This window comes from Centrocercus urophasianus, unplaced genomic scaffold, assembly GCF_019232065.1.
Source record: "Centrocercus urophasianus isolate 14NV4802_14NV808 unplaced genomic scaffold, USGS_Curo_1.0 seq_25, whole genome shotgun sequence".
Taxonomy (NCBI): domain Eukaryota; kingdom Metazoa; phylum Chordata; class Aves; order Galliformes; family Phasianidae; genus Centrocercus; species Centrocercus urophasianus.
Genome location: NW_024884811.1, coordinates 3,614,110 through 3,641,485, shown reverse-complemented (window position 1 = coordinate 3,641,485; position 27,376 = coordinate 3,614,110). Strand labels below are relative to the sequence as shown.

The window sequence follows — 27,376 nt, the reverse complement described above, 5'->3', positions numbered from 1 at the left end:
TAGTGTAAGCTGCCTTTGGTCCAGCTTACACCAGCTGCTGATCTGGTCCACAAGAGTTTTGCAGCTGTAGCAATTGGAGTGATGATGGTTTGTGTTCACCAAATGCTAATGAGCACTACCTAACTAGTCACGGTTCATTGCATTTGTGACCAGAAGACCGATTTTATGCAGCATCATTAAAATCCTTCTTCTAGCTGTTCTTCAAAGAAATCGTTACAAGCCACAGTCAGAGTTGCAACCAGAGTCATAAATTCATTAAAATCCACTTCATTGTCTTTATTGGAATCCAGATCGTTCATAATCTTATCAACAAGATGAGGATCGTTTTGGCCCTGAAAAGAAAAAATAAGAAAAAAAAACAAAAACAAAGAAACAAACAAACAAAAAAAACTGACTTAGCTGTGTAGATCTTGACTGCATAATTACAGCAAACCAGATGGTACGTCACAGCCCAGGTGCTATGAAATAAAAGAGTGAGGGAATGATGCACCTGAACACTAACATACCATGAAGCGTAACATTAAAAACACAGATCTGGAGTCCCAGAGATGCACAGTAACAGAAATTGGAGACTGTGCAGCTCTTAGGAGAAATACAGGTACTAAATGGGTACAGAAATGGATCAAACAGATTTGAGGAGCTACTGAGCACTGATTTATTTTGACAAGTCTGATCTGCAATGCGTATTTCTCTACATCATTCCTAAAAAACATGTTCATAAGTAGTTGTATTATACCTCCACTGATCACATTCAGAAGGTTTCTACTTAACAAAGAGCACATCCTACTCAGTGAAAGTAAGGGCAGCCAATCTCATAATAGTAAATCAGTAGCTAAGACTAAAAGAAAATCCTACTCAAGGAAATGGAGGTATAAGGGTATGAAAAAATCCTGCTGACGGTAATGGGTCTCAGAACAATGCTTACAGTTCAGAGGCTCCAGAAAAAAACAGTTATGAATCAAATTATCATTCCATAAAGCATCAATGCTTTATGAAGAACATAACAAATGTGTAAAGAAATTCATATGAAAGGCTGATCACTGGGAGGTTTTCTTAGAATCTCTCTGCAGGGCAGACAAGCAGCTGTATTGTTTGCAGTTTCCCACAAACGTGTGTAACAGCTGTCTGTGATGCACTTATAAGCCTCTAGGAATATGAGAGACCTTGGATCCCACACTACATGACCATGGTATGCAAACTGCTTTCTTGTCTGCTGAGAGCTAGTTGCTGGAATTGATTCTTTGAAGGACATATTCTGCCTTTTCAACTTTCCACTTTTCAAATGGGATATTTGATCTCATCTCCCTCTCTCCATCTCTCAAAGACAACTGTCATCTGAGAGGCTGTGGTACAAAGTGTGCAGTGTAAGGAGATGCCGTTCCTGAACACTTTGATAGATGCTTATCCCACCTGAGAAACAGAAACTCAGAGACTCAGGAGCTGCATCTTACAGAAAGGAAGTCAGTGAGCTCCCTGGTGAGGAGTTCCTTGAGCTCTCTTTTGCTCAGCTTGTATCTGTCACCTTCTTTGCCAGAGTAGTGATGAAAAATCCTGATGAAGGTGTTCATGGCATCCTCCAGTGGAGTGGACATGGCAGGAGCAGGAGAGCTGTGGGGCAAAAACCCAGAGTCAGCAACGTGGCATAGGAGCCAAAGTCATGACATGGAGAAGGCATGAGAACTAGCTGAGGATGGGCATTGTCACCAGTGCAGAGAAAATGAGTCTTCTGCTGATCCATCCTACCATGTGCATGTGAAAAGGCTATGTTATTAAAAAACAGCAATAAAACTGGGGACTGGAATTAGATCACAGAATCACAACTGTAGGGGTTGGAACGGACTTCCAGAGATAATTGAGTCCAGCCCCCCTGCAAAGCAGGCCCCTGAAGATGAATGGCAAATGAAGATGAAATTGAAATCACTTCCAACCCAAGCCATTCTCTGATTCTATGAAAATAAAATATCATCCTGAATTCATTTGCATTTACCTCTAAAAGGTACAGAGAAAGGAAAGCTCTTATTTAAGAGAGTGTTCTACTGCAAATACACTTGCTACAAAAAGAAACCTCTTGCACCCATAGCTGAAAATTCAAACATGATGAAGGCACCATGCTGCTCATTCAGAAGTTTCCACGAAAAATTAGAATCAACAGAAAACAGCAGCTGAAGGGGACATGAATTTATACAGGATGCCCCTGACATTTCTATGGTGGTTGGAGGAAAGTCACTGATTATAAAAATGCGCAAGGGTATGGGCATCAGTTTTTGCTTTATTTGGTACTGGTTTGAGATGTTTTTTTCTTTCATCTCTGTAAATTACTTGAAATAAGCAAATATAAGCTATAGGGCTTGTTTCATCAAACATGCAGTAAGAAAAAAGAAAGGGAAGCACCACTAAAACAGAAAAGACAAATGTAATGTAATTCATTAGTGAGTAACTGACATTAAAAGAATAACAAAAAACTGTGAAAAATAGAAACAAAGTGAAAGGAAAAGGGAAACATTGTCCTGATTAAGCCCCAGAAGAGAGCTTAAAAAGGCAGAATGAAACTCAAAGACTGGAGTCATGAGCAATATTACAATGCAAAGACCAAGACTTACCTGCTTTAGAGGTGTGGTGAAGTGTTTGAAGATAAACACTCAGCTCAGAGGGTGGTGGCCACCTTCTGTTCAAAACCCACACACAGGCTTTTGTTTATCAGGCTGAGAGGGTGGATTACACATATAGGGACAGACGTATAATTGTCACACACACAGGTCTTCTGTTTCGCTCTGCAGTTGCCTACTGTGTGCTGTAAAAGTCCTTGCTCTAGATAGGTCACTTAAATATTCACCAGGCCGCATACAGGGTTGTGTGTGGACACTCAAGATATTTTTTTATCTTTTAACCTGTTACAAAAATATATATCCAGAGGCCTGAAAGTAAAAACTAGTAAATACAAACAATAAATGTAAGTCTGCATGGAATAACATATTCCATTTTCAAAAACACCTTCTTAATCTCTCCACAGTTCTACAGCAGAGAGCCAGAGTGCCTGGGCACTGGCAGCCCATCCTCAAGGATACTTCAGGATCAAATGTAGGCTTGTAGTTGAGTTTGCACCAAACCCTTTGACACGTTTACTGTCAGATGTCTCAACAAGCTTAAAATGCTGGTCTTGTCAGACAAAGTTCTTGCCATAGAATCATAGAATCATTGAATCATAGTATCAGTTTCAGATAAAGATGTGGCTAGAACTGCAGTGCGCTCAGATCTGTGGACTTGAGTTAATTTCTGTCAACTCAGTTGAACTGAATTCCAGAGACTCTAAGGAGAGCACCCTGGGTTTAGCACACAGCTTCTTGCTTGAGTTTGGTTTCTCTCCAAAAAGTTTTCCACCTGTTGCATATGCATATTCATCAAAGAAAATTGCACAGAAGAACAGCTACAGGAAAAACAGCTGTGGCTACTTCTCTTTTTTATCCCAGCCTGGAGGACAGAGAAGGAGATGGGCTACACTGTTGTTTCTGAAAGCTTCCAGCCACTCATAATTTTAAGTGCCCAGCAGATCTCAGCCCACACCTCTGTCTGTCTCCTCTGCCCCCAGATATGCCTCTCTCATCTGTGCTGCTGCAAGAAGCCTCCACAGCGGGAGGGGTCTTGGGCAAGGACTTGTCTGATGGGCAAGGATGTGCTCTGGGAAAAGGGATGCCACACAAAATGCTGAATCCAGCAGTATAGGAGGTGACTGCACGTGAAGCTTTGCTTCTGAAGCAGTAGGCAGGCTCATTTGGATAGAGGTCTCTGTGGACGCACACAGCAGTGCTTCATTTCCTATCACTGTGACTGTGATTCTCACTGGGCTAGGAGGAGGAAACACGTCCGTTGGAGGACGGGTCCTAATGGAAGCCAGCCTGGATGTTGATCCACAACAAAAAGAATCTATCAGCCCCTGAAATCAGGTGAGTTCTGGGGAAGAGTACCCTCCATTCCCCTTCTGTATGTGGTGAGGGATGCTTGTGGTATCAGCTGCATTGCAGCTGTGCATGCACTGTGCCATTGCAGATGCTAAGAAAAAAATATATCAAGGGAGACTGTTCTTTATGCATCTACAGACATGAAGGGCTGTGATTCGCTAATGACAACAACCACTGTTCAGAAATATTATTCAAACAAACAGTAAAACACCTTTTTGTTGTTGTTATTTATTCAACATCTTCACCCACAGCCAGAAAGAAACACAGCTAAGTCAACACATATTTATACAATCCTCCTGTTTTTCTATGTATTACACATATCCTCTGCCTTATGAATATTGCAATTAATTATTTAAGCAGAGTCTACAGGAGGTGCAACTTTCAAGCAGCTCGTATAGTCTTTCAGAGCTGCTATCCTCAGGACAGAAGACAGAAGGGCTTTCTCTGTTATCTCCAGAACATCAACTCAATAATTTACACAGTGATACAATCTGTGTTGTCTCTTTCACTAAAGCTAATTGTGTAAGGAACTCTCTATCCCAAGCTGGAGGATTGTATCTTCAGAAGGAGCAGCTGCACTGAGCTTGTTTATTAACATATCCTTTCATTTGTTCTGTCCACCCCACTCCCTTTCCAGCTATTAAAATCCTGCTGGTGGCTCCAGTGACAGCAGGGATCTCCCTGCTCCTCTAAGGGCAGATCCCAGAAGCTACTCAGAGTTCATGATTATCTATCCACTATTTTGAACTCTTCATCCAAAACTCTTGATAATCATTTTTTGATATGCTATCTGATATGCATTGAAGATAACTAAGGGCATTGTGGCCTGAGAGAAGAGCATTTCTGTATCAGGGCAAGAACCAATTATATATTAGTAGCCACCACTTCCCCACTGATCCTACCCTGCTCTCTGGTTTGCACCAGGGTGAGCAAAGGAGTGGCGCCAGGGCAGACACATGGCTGACAGAGCAGAATTGCAGTGATTGGAGACATAGAAAACATTGGTACCTTCTTCATTAGTGTCCAAACTGCCCATGCCTCATCCCACCTATTGCTCAAAGTAGAATGGTTACCAGATGAAGTTAGCTATGGGTTTATCTTGCTAAATCTTAAAAACCTTCACGGACAGAATTTTCAGAGATTCTTAGGTAACCTACAGTTCTGCTGCATTACCTCCCTAGAGAAGATGTAATATTCAGTATGGACATCCCAAGTTGTGAACATGGCCACTGGCCGTTCTTGTACTGTCACCACCACCAAGAAGTGACTTCACTGACATTATAAATTATCTTCAAATACTCATTATCCCTCAGCCTAACTCAAAAATAAACCAGAAAGCAGCCTGTTGCCTGACTTACCTCATCTAGTTCCATGTTTTTGTGTATCCTGCATGTCACATGCTGGCCCCTTGCAGACTGCTCCAGCTGTGCCCTTCTCCTAATGAATAAAGTGATATTAATGTGCACACTGCAATATTAAAGACTACACTGCAAAATTAATGGCTGTCAGAATCAGAAGAGCAGATTTTCCAGACGGCATGTCAAAACTTCTACATAGGACTGAATTCTGTCATCTTTGGTTAAGCATTAATACACACGAGCCTTACAGAATGAGTAATCCATCCAATTGTTCACTGGAGGCTGCTGAGAGATGAAGGCTTTTTCTTGTTGTGTAAATTTGAGAAAAGACCAAACCAGCTATGAGTGATTCCTTCATTTCTAGTCAGAGTAAGCTAGAAGTACACATTGTCTCTATGGAGTTGCACCTTCCCTCCTCCATGGGGATGAAGCACTCAGACCTCAGGCAGAGAATCTTAATGCTGTTCTCTGCTCCTTAAGAATGACTGATACAAGTCAACAGCCCTTCACTTCCACAGACAAGAAGGAGAGGTTTTGGCTTCTTGCATCACAGTGATTTTCCCTTTGGTCTCTTTCTGAAGCAACATAATAGAGGATGCTTTTAAGCCAGAGCAACCTATAAAGTGAGAGACTAACCTGCAATAAAATACTGCTCAATTTCAGTGGGAGAATCTCAAACTCAGGACATCTGTTTTTCAACATTTGCCAGAACACATGTGGGGAATATTTTCTCACAAGTAATTATTCTGCTGGGAAAGACAAGTCAGCCTCCCACCCACATCCTGTGATCATTTATTTTTTCCCAGATTCACACCACTTTTGAGATGCATGTGTTCTGCATAAATGTTGTACCCCCAAAGTGGCAAAAGGTGTGATTGGAAAGAACAGGCAACTCTGCAAGACTCAGAAGGACAGATAAACTGGACAGTAAAAAGCTTACACTAGATTAACTAGCCTAGATTAGAATAAAGAGCTTATTTCTATAGATTAAAGAGTTTACAAGAGACTTGCATTTGAACCAGTATTTCATGTTATATTGAGCATTTTTACATTTTTAGCATTGCTAGCATTTTCATTTCTGTTCTGTTTCTGTATCTGGCTAGTTGACTGATTTGTCTCATTACATCAGGCATAAGTCTCCAACAAGCCTGGTTCACATCTCCAAGACTTTAAACTGCTGTAACCACACAGATAGCAGAATACCAAAGAGCTGGAGCTGCAGTGGACACCCTGTCCCTGGAGATACTCAAGGCCAGTGTGGACCAGGCTCTGGGCAACCTGATCTAGCTGTGGATGTCCCTGTTCACTGCAGGGGTGCTTGTCTAGATGACCTGTAAGGGTCAACTCCTAAGGATTCTATGATTCTGTGATCCTGCTAATAGCTTTTATGACCTAAATTTGGTGATTTTCTCTGTACAGATCTTTTCTGAGAAGTTACACTTCAAGGACTGCCCAGCTCAAGTTTACCCTGATCTCATTATTTTCTGAGGCCCATGCTGAACAAGACTGTATATATCTTTTCCAAATGCACTGATGACTTTTCATTTGAAATGTCTAGCCCACTGAACTCTGCTTGTTCTCATAGTGATCATTTCTCTTACGCTTCTCATTTGGGACAGGAATTGGAGTGTTGCATATGAGATGCAGAGTTGCTTCACCACCCACTACTCCCTTCTCTTCCTTCTAACAAATGAACCACCTTTTTCTCTGTGAGCAATCACCCATTACTACACTATGAAAGTAATGCTTGATTGTACAGGAATTTATTGTTACCTGGAAAACTGCCTAGAAAGCCTTATCTAACCCTAAACTGAAATTATGAAGTCATATTCTGCTCATACAATACTTTCTTCCACTCAGGCCTCTGAAACATATGTATTTACTACGTCATTTATCAGCCAAGCCATTTATTACTTTAATACCACTGGTCTACACTTAGGAATATCAAAATAGTGTAAAACGCCACACAGTCAGAGCCAGCTCTGCTTCATACAGCAGCAGGGCATCCAGTTCAAAGGCCAGAGCACAGCTCTCCTTTCTGTAACCAGAGAACATGCACACTGCTCCAGCTGGCTATGCTAAGTCACCTTATGATATGTCACCATCTGAGCAAAGCCAAGATAGCAATACCCCTTGTGATAATTCCACTGGTGCATAAGAGGAACTCACACTCCTGAGACATGCTATTTCTGTCTGACTCATTCATACTTGTATCAACATTCAGCAGCCTTTGCCGTAATTCATTTCAACGTCCAGTTCCTTCCACAAGGTTTTTGCAGACAGGTACAGCTTGTGCTGCATAACCATCGGTAGCCCTCCTTACAGGGTATGTTGCAGGTGCCTGCTGGCTTTGTCACAGGACAGTGGCCATGTCACCTAGCAGGTTGTAGCAGATGACTAGGAAAATTCCTGTCCCCTTCACATTCTCCAGTGTGTGTGGTTCTCCTAAACTGCCCCTACCTGAATGGCACTTCAGGTCTGACACATGCAAGGGCACATGGGAACAAGAAGAGTTTGCCAGTTACTGTTGATGTGAAAGCTGATGGAGATGTATCAGTTAACGAAGATACCTTGGAAGGGTCCAATGTGCAATGATTCATTTTCTGCTTCATGATGATTTCAACAGCACAGCTGATCCTCTCCCCTGAGCGCTCGGAAACATGTAGGATACCTGCAGACCTTGAACAACATCCTGCGTGTGCTTTCATTGCTTTGTAATCTCAAGAAATCACATGCTCACGGAATCGCAGGGGTTGGAATGGACCTCAAGAGTCCCTTTGCATACTTCTCTAGTCTCAGGCTAAAAATTCTGCAGCTATTAAATTTAGGAACAAGCTTCCGGTGGCAGTGAGCTCCTCCAAGCAGTTAAGGACCCAGCCCATGTAACTGCACACTTGCACATATGCTTGGCCATGTCATGATGCGTGGGTGGCCACAGAAGTGGAGCTTCTGCAGCTTTTCCATACTCACTTCCATACTCACAGTAAGCTGTGAGATCAAGCAGACCAGTTTTCAGATAAAAGGAAAATAAACTCTCCTTCCTTATCAGTCGTGCATTAAGACCAGACTGATTCAATATTTCTGGGTATTGTTGATATGAAGTCAACATATATATATATTTTAAAAAAGAGGTAAATAAAGTTTTCTTCGTGTACGAACCAATGAGAAAAACTTATTTTGGTCTGGCACTGCCCCTTAGTGTCTTGCTGAAGAACTGCTACTTCCAGATCTCAACTCCAGCAGTGACCAGCAACTACTGGCCCTAAACTGCTCCAGGGCACCTAGAAGTGGTTCACTACTGCACCATTACAGCACTGCATAAGGGTCTGCATTATGAACTGCAAGCTAAATGAGAAGAAAAATACAGAAAAAGAAAATAAAAACCAAACTCCAGCTACTTGTGTCTTGTTAGCTAAAGCTACCAACTCTGTAGATAATTTGTGCTTAACACCATTCAGCGTTCAACCTATGGGGTTTAGGCAACATGCTTTGTAGAACTCAGGCTGTATATCCCACTAATGAGAGGCAGGCAGGCCACAGCAGGCAATTGTGGAAACATCTGGCCCTTAGTAGTGCGCCACAAGCTCATCACCTGCTGTGGGAAAACCAAAGTTAATTCCAATCCCAGTGGTTGGGCAGTGACTGAAAGAAGAAAGAACATGGTAATGTAGTATGTGCAAGAGCTGTTACAGAAGCAGACTGTTAAAAAAAATAAAAATTAAAATTAAAAAAAGGATCTTTCTGAAATGCAATGGGATAAAGGAGTCTTAAGAGGGATTTTGGGGGCAGGCAGGTGTTCAGGATACAGAACAAGTACCTGGGGAAGGTGAAGCCATAGAAAAAGACGTAAGTATTTTCCAGGTGTTTTCACTGTGGTGAAGCTTGGGGCTTCCAGAGGATGGAGAAAGGGACATGCTGAAGGATCTGTGTCAGACCAAAGTAGAGGAAGAAGCTGTAGAAGCCAAATCCTCACAACAAGCAGAACGAATTGATAGGACTGAATGATGCTCATCCCAGAGCTGTAGAGGAACTCAAGGTGGATGAACCATGTACTCTGCCTGGGAGCCGTGTTCTGAAACCTTATTTGGGACTACAGTGCAGGAACTGGGCAGGGAGAATGTCAATGTGAGAGGTGCCCTGCAATAGCCAGAGGGATGCTGACAGTAAATGTGTTGTTCAGGGTAGATCAAGAGGAATTCAGCCTCAAAACCAGAATGCTGGGAACATGAATAGAAGTAATGTACTGGGGAAAAGTAAAGGGAAGTCATAGCTCAAACCTGCTGATGTTCCCTGGAGGAAACCATAAGTTGATAACCTCTCTCCTTATTGTCTACCTTGTTCACAGAGAGTATTCCTCACTCTTAAAGGAGCTAGGATGCCATGGCATGAGGGAAATGACTGACTGAAAGATAGCATATCAGGAATGAATTATTGATCTGTACAAGTGAACTGAAACTGCCAATGGAATTCTGCAGGAATCTGCACTGTTCAACACGTTTATCAGTGATCTGGGAGGAGGGGTGAATAATGAAGAGATAAAGGTTTTTTGCTGACATAAAACTGTACACACAGAGCAACTGAAAATGTTGGCCCAGTAATAATATGAAAATAAACAGGATTGGGAGAGAAATAGAAAACAGAAAAAGTAAAATAAATAAGTGCAAAAGGGCACAGTGGTGGCCCTGGTGTCCTCATCTTATAAAAAGTACAGCAGGATTGGAAAAGGTAAGGAGAAGAGCAGCAAAGAAGATCAAAAGCAGTTTTAATGTTAGAAACAGATAATTACAGAAGGTGTCTCTGTCTGTGGAAGGACATAACTGAGTGAGTATATGACAGAAGTCCATGTAGAAAGTAGCATGAGAAAGATGAGCAAGAAGTAGTTGTTCATGGTGTTTTCCAATATAAAAATAAGGAGAAACAAAAATGAAAAGAAACCAGCTCAAAACAAACTAAATAATATTTTTAATCTGTAAAACTGCTTGATTTGACAAATTCCTGGAAAATATATATCGATAACTTAGAAATATAAAAGCTTGTGTCATCAAATCATTGTCAAAATGCAAATCACTGGACATGTGATGAGCATCTGATAGTGTCTGCTTTCCTGGAGGACTGTGGCTGTCTCAGTAGTTTTGCAGCAGGGAGAACATTCATTAAAAAATTCAGAGCAGACCCAACAGCCATTTCCAGGATTAGACCACAGCAAAGCAGAGCTCTGATGGCAGAAAGCACACATGGCCCTTCCTGGATGGCCCCACTGCTGATATAGCTAAAAGTGCTCTGAAGGGTCTGGTCCAGAAGAATACATTTTGGATGGCACTAGGAATGAAACCAGACTGGCAGTACAGGAGCAATGGAAGTCCTAGCAGGAGCCAGGCAGATTTTTAAAAAAAAGAACACAAAAAACTGATGTAGAGTGAGAGCCAGAGGCAGGTGTTTGTGAGGAACAATTGCCTTAATTGTCTTTAAAAGACAAGGAAATTAGGTGGTTGTTCCATGTTTTTAATGAACACCATAAATAATGGCCCAGAGATATGTTGCATGCACGTGTGAGCCACAAACAACAGAAAAGCCAAGGGGCATCATTGTCTCTCCACATCTTACAGAGTACCTAGAATCTGGGGCTGTGCATTTCACTTCCATTTGGACAAGAATAAGCAGCACTGTGCAGATACACTCAAGTGGCAGCCAGCCCATGCTGCTGTGCTGTGGGGCGTCCATCCCCCATCTGGCAGAGCACAGCAGGAGCCCCCAGCCCCGCCAGCCCTGCCAGCGCCTTCTCTGAGCCCCAGGCCTGCAGCTGGGTTCCTCCATTGAGTCACACAACACCATAACCCTGCGGGCTGCATGTTGGCCTCCTGACCCAAAGCTTCAGCTGCCTTATCAGGGCTCATCTGCAGGTTGTGAGTCATACATATCCCACGATTTTGCTCAAGACTTTCATGTCCACTATATTAATTGCACAAAAGCAGTCTGAACAGCCTAACTTTCAGAAAGCACTTCTAATGTATAAAACCAGTGACATTAAATAATCATTGGAGGAGAAGAAGTAGACACAAGTGACTGTGGAACTACTACTTAGTTGAACGAATCACAAACGAAAATATGTTATTAAAATTTGGAAATAAACCTTCTCCCATTATATTGAGCTAGGTGTTCAAGTATGTTCCTTTTGGTAAAAATGTGCAAACATCCTCATTTTCAGTTAGCAAGAAGCAATATTGAACACCTGTGTCTCCTATTTAGAGGAGTCACCATGCTGTGCATTGAGTATGGTGCAGAAGTGTGGCAGAAAACAGTATTGTATTAGCACTGATTACAGCTGCAGGTGGATAGCGCTACAATTGCGATACCTTCATCGATTCTATGCATCTGTTTCATCTTCCAATGGTCACTGAAACAGGAAGTATAACAGACATTGGATGTGTTTTATTCTAATGGCCGTCAAAGGAAAATTATACAGCAAATGAGCAAGGATGTCCAATAACCAAAATTACAAATGTTTCTGCCCCACTTAAATCTCCTAAATAATAGCATGACAAAACATCTAGATTTTCTTATCAAGGACTGAATCCAGGCATTCCTCATTCTTGTTTGCTATCAAGAGAAATTTGAATTAAAATAAATGTACAAAAGAGATTCTGATATTGTTCAGAGAGTGAAAAATATTTTTTTTTTTTTTTTTTTTTTTTTTTTGCTTAAGAAATACATTTATTTCTTGTTTAACTCCATTCTCAACTTGTGAAGAAACCTAAGTTACCACCAACAGAGAACTGCAAAATCACAGTATGACAGAACCATAGAATCATAGGATCATAGAACAGCTTTGGCTGGGAGTGAACTTAAGGACCACATAGTTCCAATCCCTGCCATTGGCAGTATTGCCACCCACCAGATCAGCATAGCCTCTGAAGTACTCAGGACTAAACAGTGGGCCTCGAACCAAAGATGACCTCCTGATGAATCTCACAGCTCAGCATTATATATCATCAGTATTGAATCATTAGTGAAAAATGTATGACGATTAGCAAAATATATATCTTGGACAAAACATCTCTTTAGCAAAAGATGTAGCTTAGATAAAAGGATATGAGAACGTATTAATCTTTCCTCATTTAGAAGCATAGTGTCAAGGCCTACTAGTACATAAACTTCCTTGGTTTCTCCTTGAACTCTGGCCAGGCTCAAGGGAGAATGAAACCAGATGTTTCCGCCTAATTGTCACATAAACTTGTTTATTCAACGAAGTAAAAGCTGGCCTCTCTTTTAGTGAAGTTGGAGACTTCACATATAAGAGGATGTACTGCATAGGATCTCCCAGTTGCTGGGAAAGGCTCTCCAAATCCTCACTGTAACAGGGGCTCCCCAGTGACAGCAACTCTGGATGATGTTAAAGTATTAGGGCAATTGATGATATATTTTTCTTAATCACTGTCACTATCCTCATGTAGTAATGGTTAGGTGCATTGTCTGGTTCTGTCTTGTTCTTGCTGTATCATTTCACTTATTTTCTTATTGCTTCAAAATTAAGTAAAGATAAACACACTTCTTTAACTCGGTGCCTGTGACCTTTGTGCCGATCTATCCACAGCAATGCACCATCCAACCTGGCTTTGAATGCTTCCAGCGATGGGGCATGCACAGTGACCCTGGGGAACCTGTCTCTGGCCTCACTACCCTCTGAGTGAAAAATTTCCTCCTAGCATCTAATCTGAATTTCCTTCTATTAGTTTAAGACCATTACCTTATCACTATCTGTACATGTAAGAAATCGGTCACTCTCCTGTTTATAAGCTCCCTTTTAGCAATGAAAGGTCACAGTAGTTCTCCCTGGAACCTTCTCCAGACTGAACAAGCCCAACTACCTCAGACTGCCATTGTAGGAGAGGTGCTCCAGCCCTCCAGTCATCTTAGTGGCCCTCCTCTGGACCTGCTCCAACAGCTCCATGCCCTTCTTCTGCTGGGGGCCCCAGGTCAGGATGCTATTTTCCAGACAGGGCCTGAGCAAAGGAGAACAGTATTCCCCCCCTCCTTGATCGCTCATGTCCTGCTTTTCATTCATCAGAACCCCCAGGTCCTTCTCTACAAGGCTGCTCTCCACAAGATCTTCTCCCAGTCTGTACTCACATCTGGGATTACAGTGATCCAGGTGCAACACCTTGCACTTGACTTTGTTGAACCTCACTAGGTTCATGTGAACCCACTTTTCAAACTTGTTGAGGTCCTTCTAGAGGGCATCCCTTCTACTGTATCAACTGCATCGTGCAGCTTGATGTCAGCAAACTTGCTGAGGGTGCACTCAATCTCACTGTCTGGGTTACTGATAATGATCTTAAAGAATACGAATCTCAAGATAGACCACTGGGAGACACCACTCATTACCATTCTTCACTTATATGTAGAGCTGTTGATCAGAACTCTCTAGCTGTGACCATGTAACCAATTCCTTATCCATTAAACAGTCCAGTCTTTCCAATTTAGAGATTACAGTTATTCGTAGCTATAGTGGCCATTGTAAACCCGTGTTAAGTTTTCAGCCAGACATTTGAAGACAAAGCAAATGTCTTTCCATGCTAGTAGTCTTCACATGGGCTCAGAAACTGTGAAAATAAAGAAAAATAATCATCTATTACAGGTAATAAACTTCTGTATATCATACTAGTTCAGAAAGCTGAGGATTATGAAGGTAAACAACAGGTTTTTTTGTTCAGATAAGATTACACTTGGAAGAATTAGGCTTAACCTAGATCAAAGAATAGGGAGACTGAAAGACCTTATGAGAGTACCCTACTTCAGAAAGTAACCTTCAGGAGCCCTGTATCCCTTAGCAGTCTGCTTCCCCAATCCCAAACTTAGTGGGGATATTTAATATCAGATGTTAAGTCCTTCTCTAGCATCTGATTTGTGTGTTTTGAAGTGATGAATTGCAAAATTATCTGCACATCACAGGGAAAGCTGGGTTGTCTTTCGTATTTGTTCATATTAAAGAAAACATGCAATATCATCTAGACACAGAAGAGGGAGCATTTCATCATGTTATTGTTCCTTTTTTTATTTTTTTTTTTCTTTTTGTTCTTTTTTTTTTCTTTCTGTTTTTGGGCAAACATGATTCTATATTTAAAATTCTTTTCCCTTGAGATGCATCTGATGAACAACAGCTCTTAAATATCACCAGGATGATCTTGGGCATACAGATTGGCTGATAAAGTGTATCTCTGACTGCTGTCTGAGAAGCCATGATCCCACATCATGCTTTTTGCTCTTTTTCTGCAGATACGTTGGTGAGTATGTTATACCCATGTTATAAGTCTTCTACTGATAGGAATTTAATAGGCAAAAGCAAGAGTGCATGTTCACAGGGAAGGTTCATGGGAAAACCCTGCACAGAAAGCCACGGAGGCACTAGCACCTCCAACTTGAATGCTGCAGCTTTGGCTTCTCCTATGAGTGGTGGAAGGAAGGTGCTCTAGGAGGAATGAGGGAAGCTTCCAGACTAGACTTACGCAGCTGCCCTCTGTACCATCTATCTACCAAATGTTTAGATACCAAAGCAGAGATGCGCCTCGTCTCCCTGCTCAAGTGCCAAGGAACTGGGAGCAAGCCTGAGATTGACCAATTCAACACAAAGGCACTGAGTTCATATAGCTCAGTGCTCAGTATGGTGACTTCAGTAGGTGAATGGTCCTCTGGCCACAGTGCCCTGTAGGCACCATTTTTCCCAAGTGCATTCAATAGGTCTATTTTTTGGTGTTTTGTGTCAAAAAGGAACTCTATGATTAGTATTCATACCACATACTGTTTTAAACTTAAACTCAGCATGAAAGAGAAAAGGATCTTGAAATATCAGGGCTGCTAACACATCTTTTATTTGAAATCTTGCTATCTTGATTTGAGGTGTAGACAGTGGCAGCCATCTTAAGCAGTAGAACTAGGCACTGCCATTTCCCCATTTTGGACTCTGCTCCACAATGTCCCATTCTTAGATCCAAAATTTTCATTAAGTGCCCACCTGAGCCCACAAGAATAAACAGAATGAAAGTACGGCATTGCCAAAATGAATGTAGCTGTGGGAGGATGACCTCCTCTTCTCCCTCTCTTACCATCCCTCCTTCTATAAGTACCTGCTTGGCTACTGCTACATGATATAACCCGGTAGAGATCACCCTAAGCTGAGTTTTGTCTGTGCTGAAGACAACTCTACATTCTTCAGTAGCAAATCAGAGCAAAGTCAACTGCACTCTTCATAGAATCACTGAATCATAGAATCATAGAATAGCCCAGGTTGGAAGGAATCCCAAGGGTCATCAAGCTCCAACCCCATTACTGCAGGCAGGGCCACCAACTTCCTTAGTTAATACTAGATCAGGCTGCCAGAGCCCCATCCAACGTGGCCTTGAACACCTTCAGGGATGGGGCATCCACGGCCTCTCTGGGCAGCCTGCTCCAGCACCTCACCACTCTCTTGGTATAGAACTTAAAGAACACTTCAGAGACGCTGGTCCAAAAAGTCCCCTTACAAGCAGCCTGCCAGCAGTACCTCAGAGCATGACATCGTGCTCTCCATGGCCAATCCTGCTAACTTAAACCCATGCAGGAGGACTGTAGCAGCTAGAAGAGGATTCTCAGACTCAGTTACTCACCCATAGTCCAGCAGCAGTTCAGGCATTTACTGTGGAGTGTTGTGCTCTCAGGTACTTTTGTCTTTCCTTGTGTGTTCCATGGCTGCCAATTTAAACACATGCTGGGAGCCTCCAGGTAACTAGCCCAGTATACACAACACAGTATTCATAAATTATGACAAAGCACCTCCATAATTTCATTGTATGGTTGCATTTTACCATCAGATCCCTCTTCATAACAACGGAATCCTCTGCACGAGCTCATAATTGCATCACCAAAATGCAGTCCCATCCCTGGAGGTGTTCAAGGCCAGGTTGGATGGGCCCTGGGGAGCCTGGTCTAGTTTTAGATATGGAAGTTGATGGCCCTGCCTGCAGCAGGGGAGGCTGGGGCTTGATGAACTGTGAGGTCCCTTCCAACCCAAGCCATTCTATGATGATTCTATAAACACAGCCACCTCTGGTCTTTCCAGTTGGCACACATTGTACCCTGAAATTACATGAGAGACAATGATTTAACCCAAAAAAAGCCCACATATGAATGCAATACAGAATCACTTGCATCCAACATGCTACAAATTTATGTCTTGTCCTTAATATTTTAGACTGAAGCACATCACTCAGTTCAACCACTCAGAAAAAAAAGATGGATTTGATTGACTGGGAATTCAAGACAAAATGTCAGGAGGTCAGGCATGTCAAGCTTTAGATACACGCTGGTCCTGAGCCACTGCCAGCCACATGCCAGTGAGCATTAGAGCATGGTGTTCTCTTCCCAGCCCACACTCTTCTGAGTCATCTATTGCTTCTTTTGTTTTCTTCCTATTCCCCTTCTTTCTGCCTTTTGTAAATGTGTGACAGGAGACTCCTGTGGAAACTCCTTTTACATTGTATCTTTTATTTATTTTTATTTTAGTTATATAAGCTAATGTGTTTTTTCTGTTTGTTTTTTCATTTTTATTTTTAGGTAGGCCAGCCTCTCTAAAGAGGAGAGCATGTCCTTTGTTTTCCTATGTTAGTTTTCTAGGTGCTCCAAAATGCAGACCCAGGCCTATTACAAATTTTCTCTACTGCATCCCACAGTGCATTAAGTGATAGGGCAGTCACCCTCACAGACATTCAGCCAGGAGCAAAACAGATATTATTGCTAAAACACAGCACTAGAAGTACTTACTGCCCTAGATTCAGACCCACCGTAGAGAAAATCTGAATGCTGTTGCTATATGTCACTGCAGCAATACTTCCATACACTGCTTTCTTCTTCTATGTGGTCAGAGAGCTGACAGGCACCCTAACTTGAGGGGTTATCAAGTGAACTGCACTAAAGATTCATCTCAGACATGCAGACCACACAATTCCTAGCACTTTGCTTCTTCCAGGTGAGGCAAAAAGCAGAACTGCAGTCACTGAAACAGAGGCAGCAGCTAACTGCAATAGGCAGTCATCCCTCACATGTGCCAGCTCATGCTTGTTCTCAGACAGAAGACTTGTTGCTTGATGGATGCAATATTTGATCAAATGCCATCAGACATGGACAGCAGCTCCCATACAGCTGTCTGGTTTCATGCATCTGTCCCGGGGCTGGAGGTAACCGGCTGCCAGAGCTGAGAGTTGTTACCCTACTAGATCATTTCTCTTAACTCCTTAATGCAGGTTGGTTGCATACAGACTTTTGTTCTCCTCCCACACTAAGTTCTCTTGCTTCATTATACAGGTGCTCACTAATGCTCATCACTGCATATTATTAATACATTCAAAATAAAGGAATGAGGTTTAGCCCACGTGAAGAGCACAGTACCAGCAAACTGCTGGTAAAGCACTCCAAACATTTACATAACTTTTGCTATAAACCTGTCCTTCACAATCAGAGTAACAATCCCATGGAGACCAGATGGAACAAATTTTACCTGCAAAGGTGCTGCCTGTGAGTTACAGTTCCCTTAGGGTTCTTGCTATCATGGCTCATCAGGGATTGCACCAGTTTTCTCACATGGATCATCTACTGGAGTCTGCTGTGGCAAAACACAGTACCCAGGTGAGTGTTAAGCAGCTTCACATTACATTCAACAGCTGGCAGTGTATGTGACAAGAAAGCAGCTTGCACAGAGAGATGGCACTGGACACATCTAGCCCAGAAATACAGGAAAATTGTAATTTTATTTGCATTCAGGTGTGCAGCCTCTCTACTGAAGCACACAAATTAGAACTTGGCCCTGATAGAACTTATTACTCAGTAACAGCACAGATCATAGCATCACAGGTCCACAGAACCATTTGGGTTAGAAGGAAACTTGAATATCATCCAGTTGCAGATCCTCTGAAATGAGCAGGGACACTTCCCACTGGATCAGGTTGCCCAAAGGCCAAGGTTCAACCTGGCCTTGGACAATTCCAAGGATAGGGTATCTCTTTCTCTTATAGCTTTCTCGTATAGCCTTCTCTTCTCCAGGCTGAACAAGCCCAGCTCCCTCAGCCTTTCTTCATAGGAGAGGTACTCCAGCCCTTTGATCATTTTCTTAGCTTTCCTCTGGACCCGTTCTAACAGCTCCATACTTTTCTAGCCCTGGGGTCCCAGGCCTGGACATAGTATTCCATATAGGGCTTCACAGGGGCAGAACAGAGGGGGACAACCATTTCCCTCTCCCTCCTGGCCACTTCTCCTTTGATGCGCCCAGAATACTTTGGCCTTCTGGGCTGCAAGTGCACACTGCTGGCTCATGTCCAGTTTTTCATCTGCCAACAGATCTAAATCCTTCTCCACAGACTGTCCTCAATTGACTCATCACCCAGTCTGTATTTGTGGTTGGGATTGCCTCTTATCACTGCTGAATTTCATAAGTTTTGTGTAGGCCCTCCTTTCAAGTCTTCCATGATCCTTCTGGATGGCATCCTTTCCCTCTAGTATGTCAATCACACCACTCAGCTTAGTGTCATCAGAAAACTTGCAGAGAGTGCACTCAATCCTACTGTCCACAATCCCAACAAAGACATTAGATAATATCAGTCCCAATACTGACTGTCCTGTTAGCAGTTGGGATGGAATTAATTTTCTTCCTAGTAGCTGGTATGGTGCTGTATCTTGAATTTAGAATAATATTGGTTACACACTGTTGTTTTAGTTGTTGCTGAGCAGTGCTTACACAAAGCCAAGGATATTTCAGTTTCTCGTGTTTCCCTGTCAATGAGGAGGCTGCAGTTGCACAGAGCTGGAAGGGGACACAGCCAAGATGAGTGACCAAAGGGAAGGGTGGCCAACAGGAAATTCTATACCATTTGATGCCATGCCCAGTAGTAAACCTGGGGGGAGTTGATTGGTGGTAGGGAGCTGCTGCTTAGGCATCAGTCAGTTGGTGTTGAGTAACAGCACTGATTGCATCACATGTTTTGCTTATTATTTTATCTTCATTATAATTATTATGATTCCCTTTTCTATCCTATTAAACTTTCTTTATGTCAATCCAAATGTTAACTTCTTTTTCTAATTCTCTCCTCCAACTCACTGAGAATGAGTGAATAAACAACAGTGTGGTGCTGAGCCACAACACGACTCCCGAGGGACACCATTCGTTACTGATCTCCACCAGTTTGAGCATGACCACCCAAGCGATTCCTTATCCATTGAATGCTCCATCCATCACGTCCATGTCTCTTCAGTTTTTTGTGTGGGACAGTGTCAAATGCTTTGCACTAGTCCAGATAGATAATCCCAGGTAGATCTTGGCAGACTCGAGCTGGTTCTTTTCTAGTATTTGAATCACATCAACAGTTGCAAGTGGTTTGCAGGCTCTAGCACTACTACAATCCTATTTACCTCCATGTACGTACAGGACCAAGTACATCTTTCCTTCTTCCCCCAGTCACCACAGGGGGACTAACAGGCTAACAGGGAAGCTGTTTGTAGCCACACTTAAATGACTGTGAAGTTCGTGTCATGCTGACTGGCACTGGAACGGATAGGCCTCATGGACCCAAGTCACAGAGTTTCTGCAGGGCACTCAATGCACCCTTCACAATCACTAGTGTTTTTTCCAATATCCAATGTATCTCCACCTCCTTTGGCCTAGATAACAGTGAACTGACTACATAGTCATCCTGTTATACCGGTCCTGCCAGCAAACAATGCTTGGAAAATGTTTGTCTCTAAGTCTACAGAAGGTTATTGATACTGAGAAAAACGACAGTGCTTGATTCCCAGGAGAGCTACATGTTTAGAGACGTGTTACATGTCTGCAGTCAATTTAAAATGAATGTTTAAATTGTTGATGGTGTTCAAAAGGGATTACTGTGAAAACTCAGGAATAAAATAACTGAATTTGTAACAGTTGGACATTACCTCTTACAGAAATTGCACTTGAGCTCTAGAAACCAATGTCTTAACCTATAATTAAAAGCAACTTCTTTAGGGTCCAAGAGAGTGTGATCCCATAAGTCAAATATATATACTTACATCTATATATGCTTATAGCCAGAGCCATAACTGAGGAATGTTTGCATCCTTTGAGGAAAGGCCACTATAGCCTTTGTAAAGAGAAGTCTGGGCTTAATAACTTTTTGGAGTTATTGGAAGAGGAAGAACACACATGAAGTCAAGAGCAGATACAGTCTACCTGAATGTCCAGAGAGGAACAAAGGGCAGCAGGAAAATGTTTGGTCTTCACAACAAAGGGAGCTTACCAGCATAGTGCTGGACCTGTTCTGCACATTCATAGCTGGTTTGAAAAGGTTTAAGCAGTGAGGAATAAAAGTTTGCTGAAGACACAGTGTTAGTCAAGACAGTAGGGACTTTGGCAGACTGCAACAAGAGCTTTGCAACACTGAGCAATGAACTGACAGATGAACTAAGTTAAATAACTGTAAAGTGAGCTTCACAAAGAAAAAAACATCTTGCTTTATGCAATTATTATGAGATAAAACTACTGTAGTCACTCTGGAGTGCAGTACTGAATTACAAGCAGTTCTATGAAAATATCAACCCAGTGCAGATTAAAAAACATAATTCTAATAGGAGAACTAAATGTTGCAAGGTACTGGGAAAATAACTGGGAGTAAAAAACCAGCACTCATCACTCTGTCATCTGTGGAGTGGATATTGTATGTAGCTGAGGGACAGAGCAGAGGAAATAAACAGAATTATCACATGTTGAATTGTGTCTGAATTGGGGTGACTGAATTGGCCAGAAAGCCTCAGCCTGGGAAGTAGCTCAGAGGAGGAATGTGATACTGGCCTACAAAATTCCAACAGGCATGGACAAGGTGGCCAGAGACTCATTCACATGCTTTTCTTCTTTAAGAAGCAAGTGCCATCAAGGCACTGATTCAAAGCAAGTAGGATGAGTTTGATTTTCACTGCAAAACAACTCACTGATGTTTCTAACAGACCAGCCATATCGGACTTCAGCAGCTGGATTTTGTGAGTGTACTTGTCTCATTTTTTATTCTGAGGTCCATAGCACACCACTCTTATGGTGGTGAAATGTGATGAACTTCACCTGCCCTATCTTATGTGAATATGTTACGTTGTCCTTGTGCCCTGCTCAGCAGTTCTGCTGCCTGCTGGCACAGTTAACTGTCTCAGGGCATGGTGAGCAGGTGGTGGGCCCTGGGTCTGTGCCACCAAAGCCATTCCTATCTTCTCACATGGGGCTTCACTGCTTTCTGCTTAGGCATTAGACAGAGGCTTTGCAGTTCCTGTGCTTCAACTTGCTTTGCACATCCACAGCGTGAACTGGTGCTGACAGTGCTGACAGTGAAAGACAGGCTGCTTCTCTCCCTCGTGCTAAGCCAATCCCTCAGCAACTACACAAATGCTGTTAATATATAAATCAAACCTTTGCCTCACTCTCAACTCCAGGTTTAACTTCAACTGATTACTCTTCATTGATTCATTCCACCACAAGGTCATGCATGCCTGTGACAGCATGAGGGAATGGTGTGATCTGGCAGCCAGGGCAGGGCAAACACGGCATTACAGTCTATTAGCAGCAACATGTGCTTGAGACGTTTGTGTAACCATGACAGTGTGCACATAAATTACACTGATTTTGAGTTCCTTGACACTTGAAAAGGACTGTTTTTATAGCATCCAAGCCTTCTCTCAGCCATAGGTAAGGAGGGATTTGTTCCACCTTTTGGTGTTCGAATTGCAAGGTTAGTACTGTAACTGCTCAGAATTCATTTGCTATTACCTGAAGGTGACCACCTTCATACCAACTGGTCCTGCTTTAGTGTACAGTTAGCAGCCAGTTTCACCTTCCTGGGCTAACTGTGCTTGCCCCATCTCTGTCTGGCTGCATAGGAACTCAACTGTCAATTCAAATGTGCTTAATTCAGCTAAGTACTACATTTCAGTAGTGTTAGTTTTCTACTGAATCAGCCCTCTAACCTTTCCTACTCAGCTGCATAACACCAATGCCTGAGAAAGGAGGGGAAGAGAAACAGGATTCTGGCAAGACAATATAAGATGCTCCTCCAGGATATCAAGTCGCATACAGCACTCTAACTATAGGCATGTTTTATTCAAACTTGCAACCTCTTTTATTATCCTGTGTGCCACAGATAGCCTGGTCTACCTGCCCACTTAATGGGAGCAAAATTAACTCTTCATAAATTCAGGATAGGGACTTGCATTGCAGATATAGATGGGAAAATCTGTATTAAAAACAACACCACTGTTTTAATAAAATCTTACCACAATTTGTCATTGCTTTAAGAAGAAATAAAATAAGAAAAAAAAATAATTCTTACATAGGTTCGTTCCTCTTCTGTATCTGCAAATTAACTTGCTCTTCATCATACTTGGGTCAAGGCACACGAAGAAACACACAGGATTGTTTACCTAGAAGTTAAAGATCTTAAAAACTATTGGACGCTTGATTAAGTTCTCAGTAGCTGTTCTTTTCTTCTTCTCCTAACCCTGCAATAGTTTGATGCTGAGGGAGATGACCCCAACATGCATTACAAAATAGAATGAATCTCAGCCTCCCAAAACAAAAAACCCATTATATCAGTAAAACAGTGAATGCAAATAAAAAATGGAGATTAGTAATCTATATTAAAAAAGAAACATGACTGAAGATATCTGCTCAGTGAGAGCAAAGTTGATCATGAGCCTTGAACAGTGTTCATAGAATCACAGAATCATAGAATCATACAATCACAGAATCATAGAATGGTTTGGGTTGGAAGAGACATTCAAGATCACCTATTTCCAACCCCCTGCTACAGGCAGGGACACCTCCCTCTAGATCAGGTTGCTCAAAGCCCCATCCAGCCTGGCCTGAATGCTTCCATGGAGGGGGCATCCCCAACCTCACTAGGTAACCTATTCCAGTGTCTCACCATTCTCACAGCAAGAATTTCTTCTTGATATCTAATCTAAATCTACCCTCTTCCAGTTCAAATCAATTTCCCCCATCCTGTCACTACATGCCCTTATAAAAGTCCCTCCCCAGCTTTCTTGTAGGGCCTCTTCCTGAAGGTCTCTATAAGGTCTCCTCGGAGCCTTTTCTTCTACAGGCTGAAGAACCCCAGCTCTATCAGCCTGTCCTTGTAGGAGGGATGCTCCAGCCCTCTCATCATCTTTGTGGCCCTCTTCAGGATCCACTCCAACATCTCCATGTCCTTCTTGTGATGGGGGCCCAGAACTGGATGCAGTACTCCAGGTAAGGTCTCATGAGTGCAGAGTATAGAGGGGCCCCCATCCCCTTGACCTGCTGGTCATGCTTCTCTTGATGAGAACCCAGGATAAATATACCCAAGATAGGCCTTCTGGGCTGCAAGTGCACACTGCTGGCTCATGTTGAATCTTTCCTCAACTGACACTCCTAAATCTTTCTCAGCACGGTTGCTCTCAAGCCATTCTCTGCCCAACCTGTGTCTGTGTTCGGGACTGTCCCAATCCAGGTGCAGGACCTTGCACTCGGCCTTGCTGAACTTCATGAGGTTGCCATGGGCCCACCTCTCAAGGCTGTCCAGGTCCCTCTGGATGTCATCCCTTCCCTCTAGGCGCATCAGCTTCACCACTCATCTTGGTGTCATCTACTGAGTTGCTGAGAGTGCACTTGATCTCACTGTCTGTGCTACCTCCAAGGCTGTAGCATTGGTCTCAACACCGATCCCTGAGGAAAGCCACTTGTCACTTGTCTCCACTTCAACACTGAGCTGTTGATCACAACTCTCTGAGTACGACCATCCAGCCAATTCCTTATCTAGTGAGTGGTCCATCCATCAAATCCATTTTTCTCCCAGTTTGGTGACCAGGATGTCGTTCTCCAAACTGTATCACATACAGTGAAATCTCTTTTAAAAATAAATCATTCTGCTAATTAAAACTTTTCCTCAGAAAGTTTTCAGTCACACCACAATAACATCTAACTCACAGACCTCTGCTGTTGCTTCAGGTAAAAGGTGAGATTCTTCGTTGCTTCCTGCTTTGAAAATCAATGATTGAAGCAGGCCACAGGGAACAAGTACTAAAGCATATCAACACTCTTTCTTATGAGCTGCAGTGCTCTGATGTGACTACTTCATTTTCCCCAGCTCTGATCCTATCAATGACAGGAAAAGAACAAAAAGTGAGGGTACATGCAATATTTGGTGCACTTCTAAGTACACCATACACAATATAATGGCAAGAATTAAACTGTACATATTGTCAGGAATAAGCAATGGAAAGCACTAAATGGGGTTAGCGATTTTCAAAGCACTGTCCACCAAGGAAAAATTTTCAGCAGCCTAGTGTGAAACAAGACAATTGATGTTTCAGAATGCACTGAAAAGACACACTTTTAACTTCTGGAATGTTACAGAAAAGTTAGTTAAATAGCTAAAGAACTGTTTTAGATATTTCTGATGCAGTATAGAATGTTACACAAGACTGTACAGCACATATATCCATAAATTGTAGTTTCTGTGTTTTCCCTAACTTCAGGCATGCAAGTGTCCCCCTGGATTTAACGGATATATTAAACACATTATTCATCAATAATATAACTCTCACCCGTGGCTTATGAGTGGTATTGTTGTGGCACTATGTGGATGCTCATACAATTCATCACCTTTACAACATTGTGGTTTAACCTTGAAGGCACCACACAGCCACTTGCTCACTCTCCCCAAGTGGGATGAAGGAGACAATCAGGGAGGTAAGAGTGTGAGAATTTGTGCATTAAGACTATTTGCTAGGTAAAGCAAAAGCCACAGTCACAAATAAAGCAAAGCGAGGAACTTCATTATCTCCCTTTGGCAGACAGCTGTTCAGCTGCTTCCAGGAAAGCACAGCTCATCATATGTAAAAGTTTATTGGGAAGACAAACACTGTCATTCCAAGCATCCCCCTCATTCCTCCTCCTTCTTTATCAGCTTTTATTTCTGGGTATGATGTTGTACGGTACAGAACTTCCCATTGGTCAGTCTGGCTCAGCTGCCCTTGCTGACCCTTCCCAACTCTTTGTGCACCCCTCAATCCCCTCACTGACAGGGCATCATGAGATGCTGAACAGTCCTTGTCTCGGTATAAGCACTGTTCTGCAACAACTGAAACATCAAGTCATTATCACCAAAAATCCTGAACAGCATCATGTGAGCCTCTACAGAGAGAATTTACTCTACTCAGCCAAACCCACACTGTTATCCACTCCTTCTCCCAAACCCACACTGATATCCACTCCTTTTCCCATATCAGTAACATCGTGTTCAGGTTCTACACTTTTCTACACATCTTTGTTAATCATCACCCTTCAATTAATACACATGTATGGTTCCCCCAGCCTATGATCCACACCTGTGAATCATCCATTAAAAGTCCATAAAATGTCTACTGTGTTCTTTTAGCCCATGATTTCACTTCTGTCTCTTATGGTGATTGTTCAGGACAGGAGAGGCAGTATGATACGTGGATGCCAAAGCCAGCTCAGGTCAGGTCTCGTATTACCTTCTATGAGGCTTCTGTTGGTTTGAGTGGACTACAGGATTTCCTTTAATAACTCAAATCATGGGTTACAACAGTTTAAAGGTGTAGTCACTATAATCTCCACCCCACATCCCTTTGGACCAGGCTGAAGAATTTAGCATTGCAACGAACTCCCTCCCTGTTGCAGTCTGGGCTGGTCCATCTGCTGTGGTTTAACCCAGCAGGCAGCTCAGCACCACACAGCACATCACTTACTCCCCCTCTTACCAGTGCAATGGGGAGAAAAATTGGGGGAAAAAAAAAGGTAGAATTTTGAAGCAGAAAATGAAGAGAGAAATAGTAGAGCAATGACATATAACAATAAAGATAACAGTATATATTTACAAAACAAACAATGCTCAGTGTAATTGATCACCACCCATCGATCAATGCCCAGCCAGTCCCCAGCAGTCTGCTCCCCTGCCTCTCAGTTTTATATTGTTTTCACATGCTTTCATATGGTACAGAATATCCCTTTGGCCAAGGTAGGCCAGCTGCCTTGGTTCTGCCCCCTCCCAGCTCCTTGTGCTCCCCAGCCCCTTGCTAGCAGGACAGCATGAAGAACTGAAAAATGAAATGTCCTGGGCTCTGTGCAGCATTCTTCAGCAATAACTGAAACATCAGTGTGTTATCAGCATTTTTTCTTTTAAAGTCAAGACAGAGCATCATACCAGGCATTATGAAGAAAATCAACACTGTCCTAGCAGAAACCAGAATACCATCCTCAACATCCCTGAGAGGTGTACCTGCTTCAGCATGGCCTCATCCTTGAATCACAGTCTACTGCCCATGTTGTGTACCTATCCTGTCTACTGCGTAGACAGTCACAGATGCTTTGAGGTCTACCTGTTCTAGTGTACACAACAATTATTAACAGGCCACAGCTTTCTCAGAAGTATACTTTCTGTGGCATGGACTTATCCACATTCAGAGTTGTTTTGAGGTATAAGCACAAAAAAAAAAAAAAAAAAAAAAAAAAAAAAAGGCTGCTCTGGTACAGCTTTTTTCATCCATAATAGATCCTCCAGAGGTCCTTTCAGACACTGATGTGTCACAGTCTTATCCATGACCGCAGAAATTTCAAGGTATACTCGCATGGCTTAATCCATAGACTTGGATGCTGCAAGGTGTACATGCTGTGACACAGACTTTACCATGGCCACAAACGCTCTGATGAATACTTGCTCCAGAGTAGACTTACCTGTGGCCACAGATGCCTCAAGGTGTATGTGCTCCCATGTGGGCTCATCCACAGGTCAGTTGTTCAGTGATGACTTCAGTTTGGTCTGGAGTCTCAAGCTGTATCATCAATACTGTGTCATCAGCACAGAGACAGCACTGACACCACGGCTATCTGCCAGCCCAGGGACATGGCTGTTATCAAAACACCTCCAGGCATAGCAAAGCAAGGTGATAGGGAGTAGAGCAAACAGCAACAAAAAAAAAGTATCCACTAATAAGCCCTGGACTCTAACATATAGTAAGGCAAGCCAG

General features: G+C 42.6%; 1 protein-coding gene across 1 annotated transcript; it reads right to left on the bottom strand.

Moving 5' to 3' along the window:
* On the bottom strand, window positions 1–27,304 carry S100Z (S100 calcium binding protein Z). The gene is made up of 6 exons (XM_042825755.1): window positions 27,084–27,304; window positions 22,678–22,768; window positions 17,841–17,945; window positions 5,315–5,393; window positions 1,452–1,608; window positions 1–332 (listed from the first exon to the last, which is right to left on the bottom strand). Exons 4-6 carry the CDS (start codon window positions 5,317–5,319, stop codon window positions 177–179), a joined length of 318 nt encoding a protein of 105 aa, XP_042681689.1. The 5' UTR covers window positions 5,320–5,393; window positions 17,841–17,945; window positions 22,678–22,768; window positions 27,084–27,304; the 3' UTR covers window positions 1–176.
* Window positions 27,305–27,376: the final 72 nt, after the last annotated feature.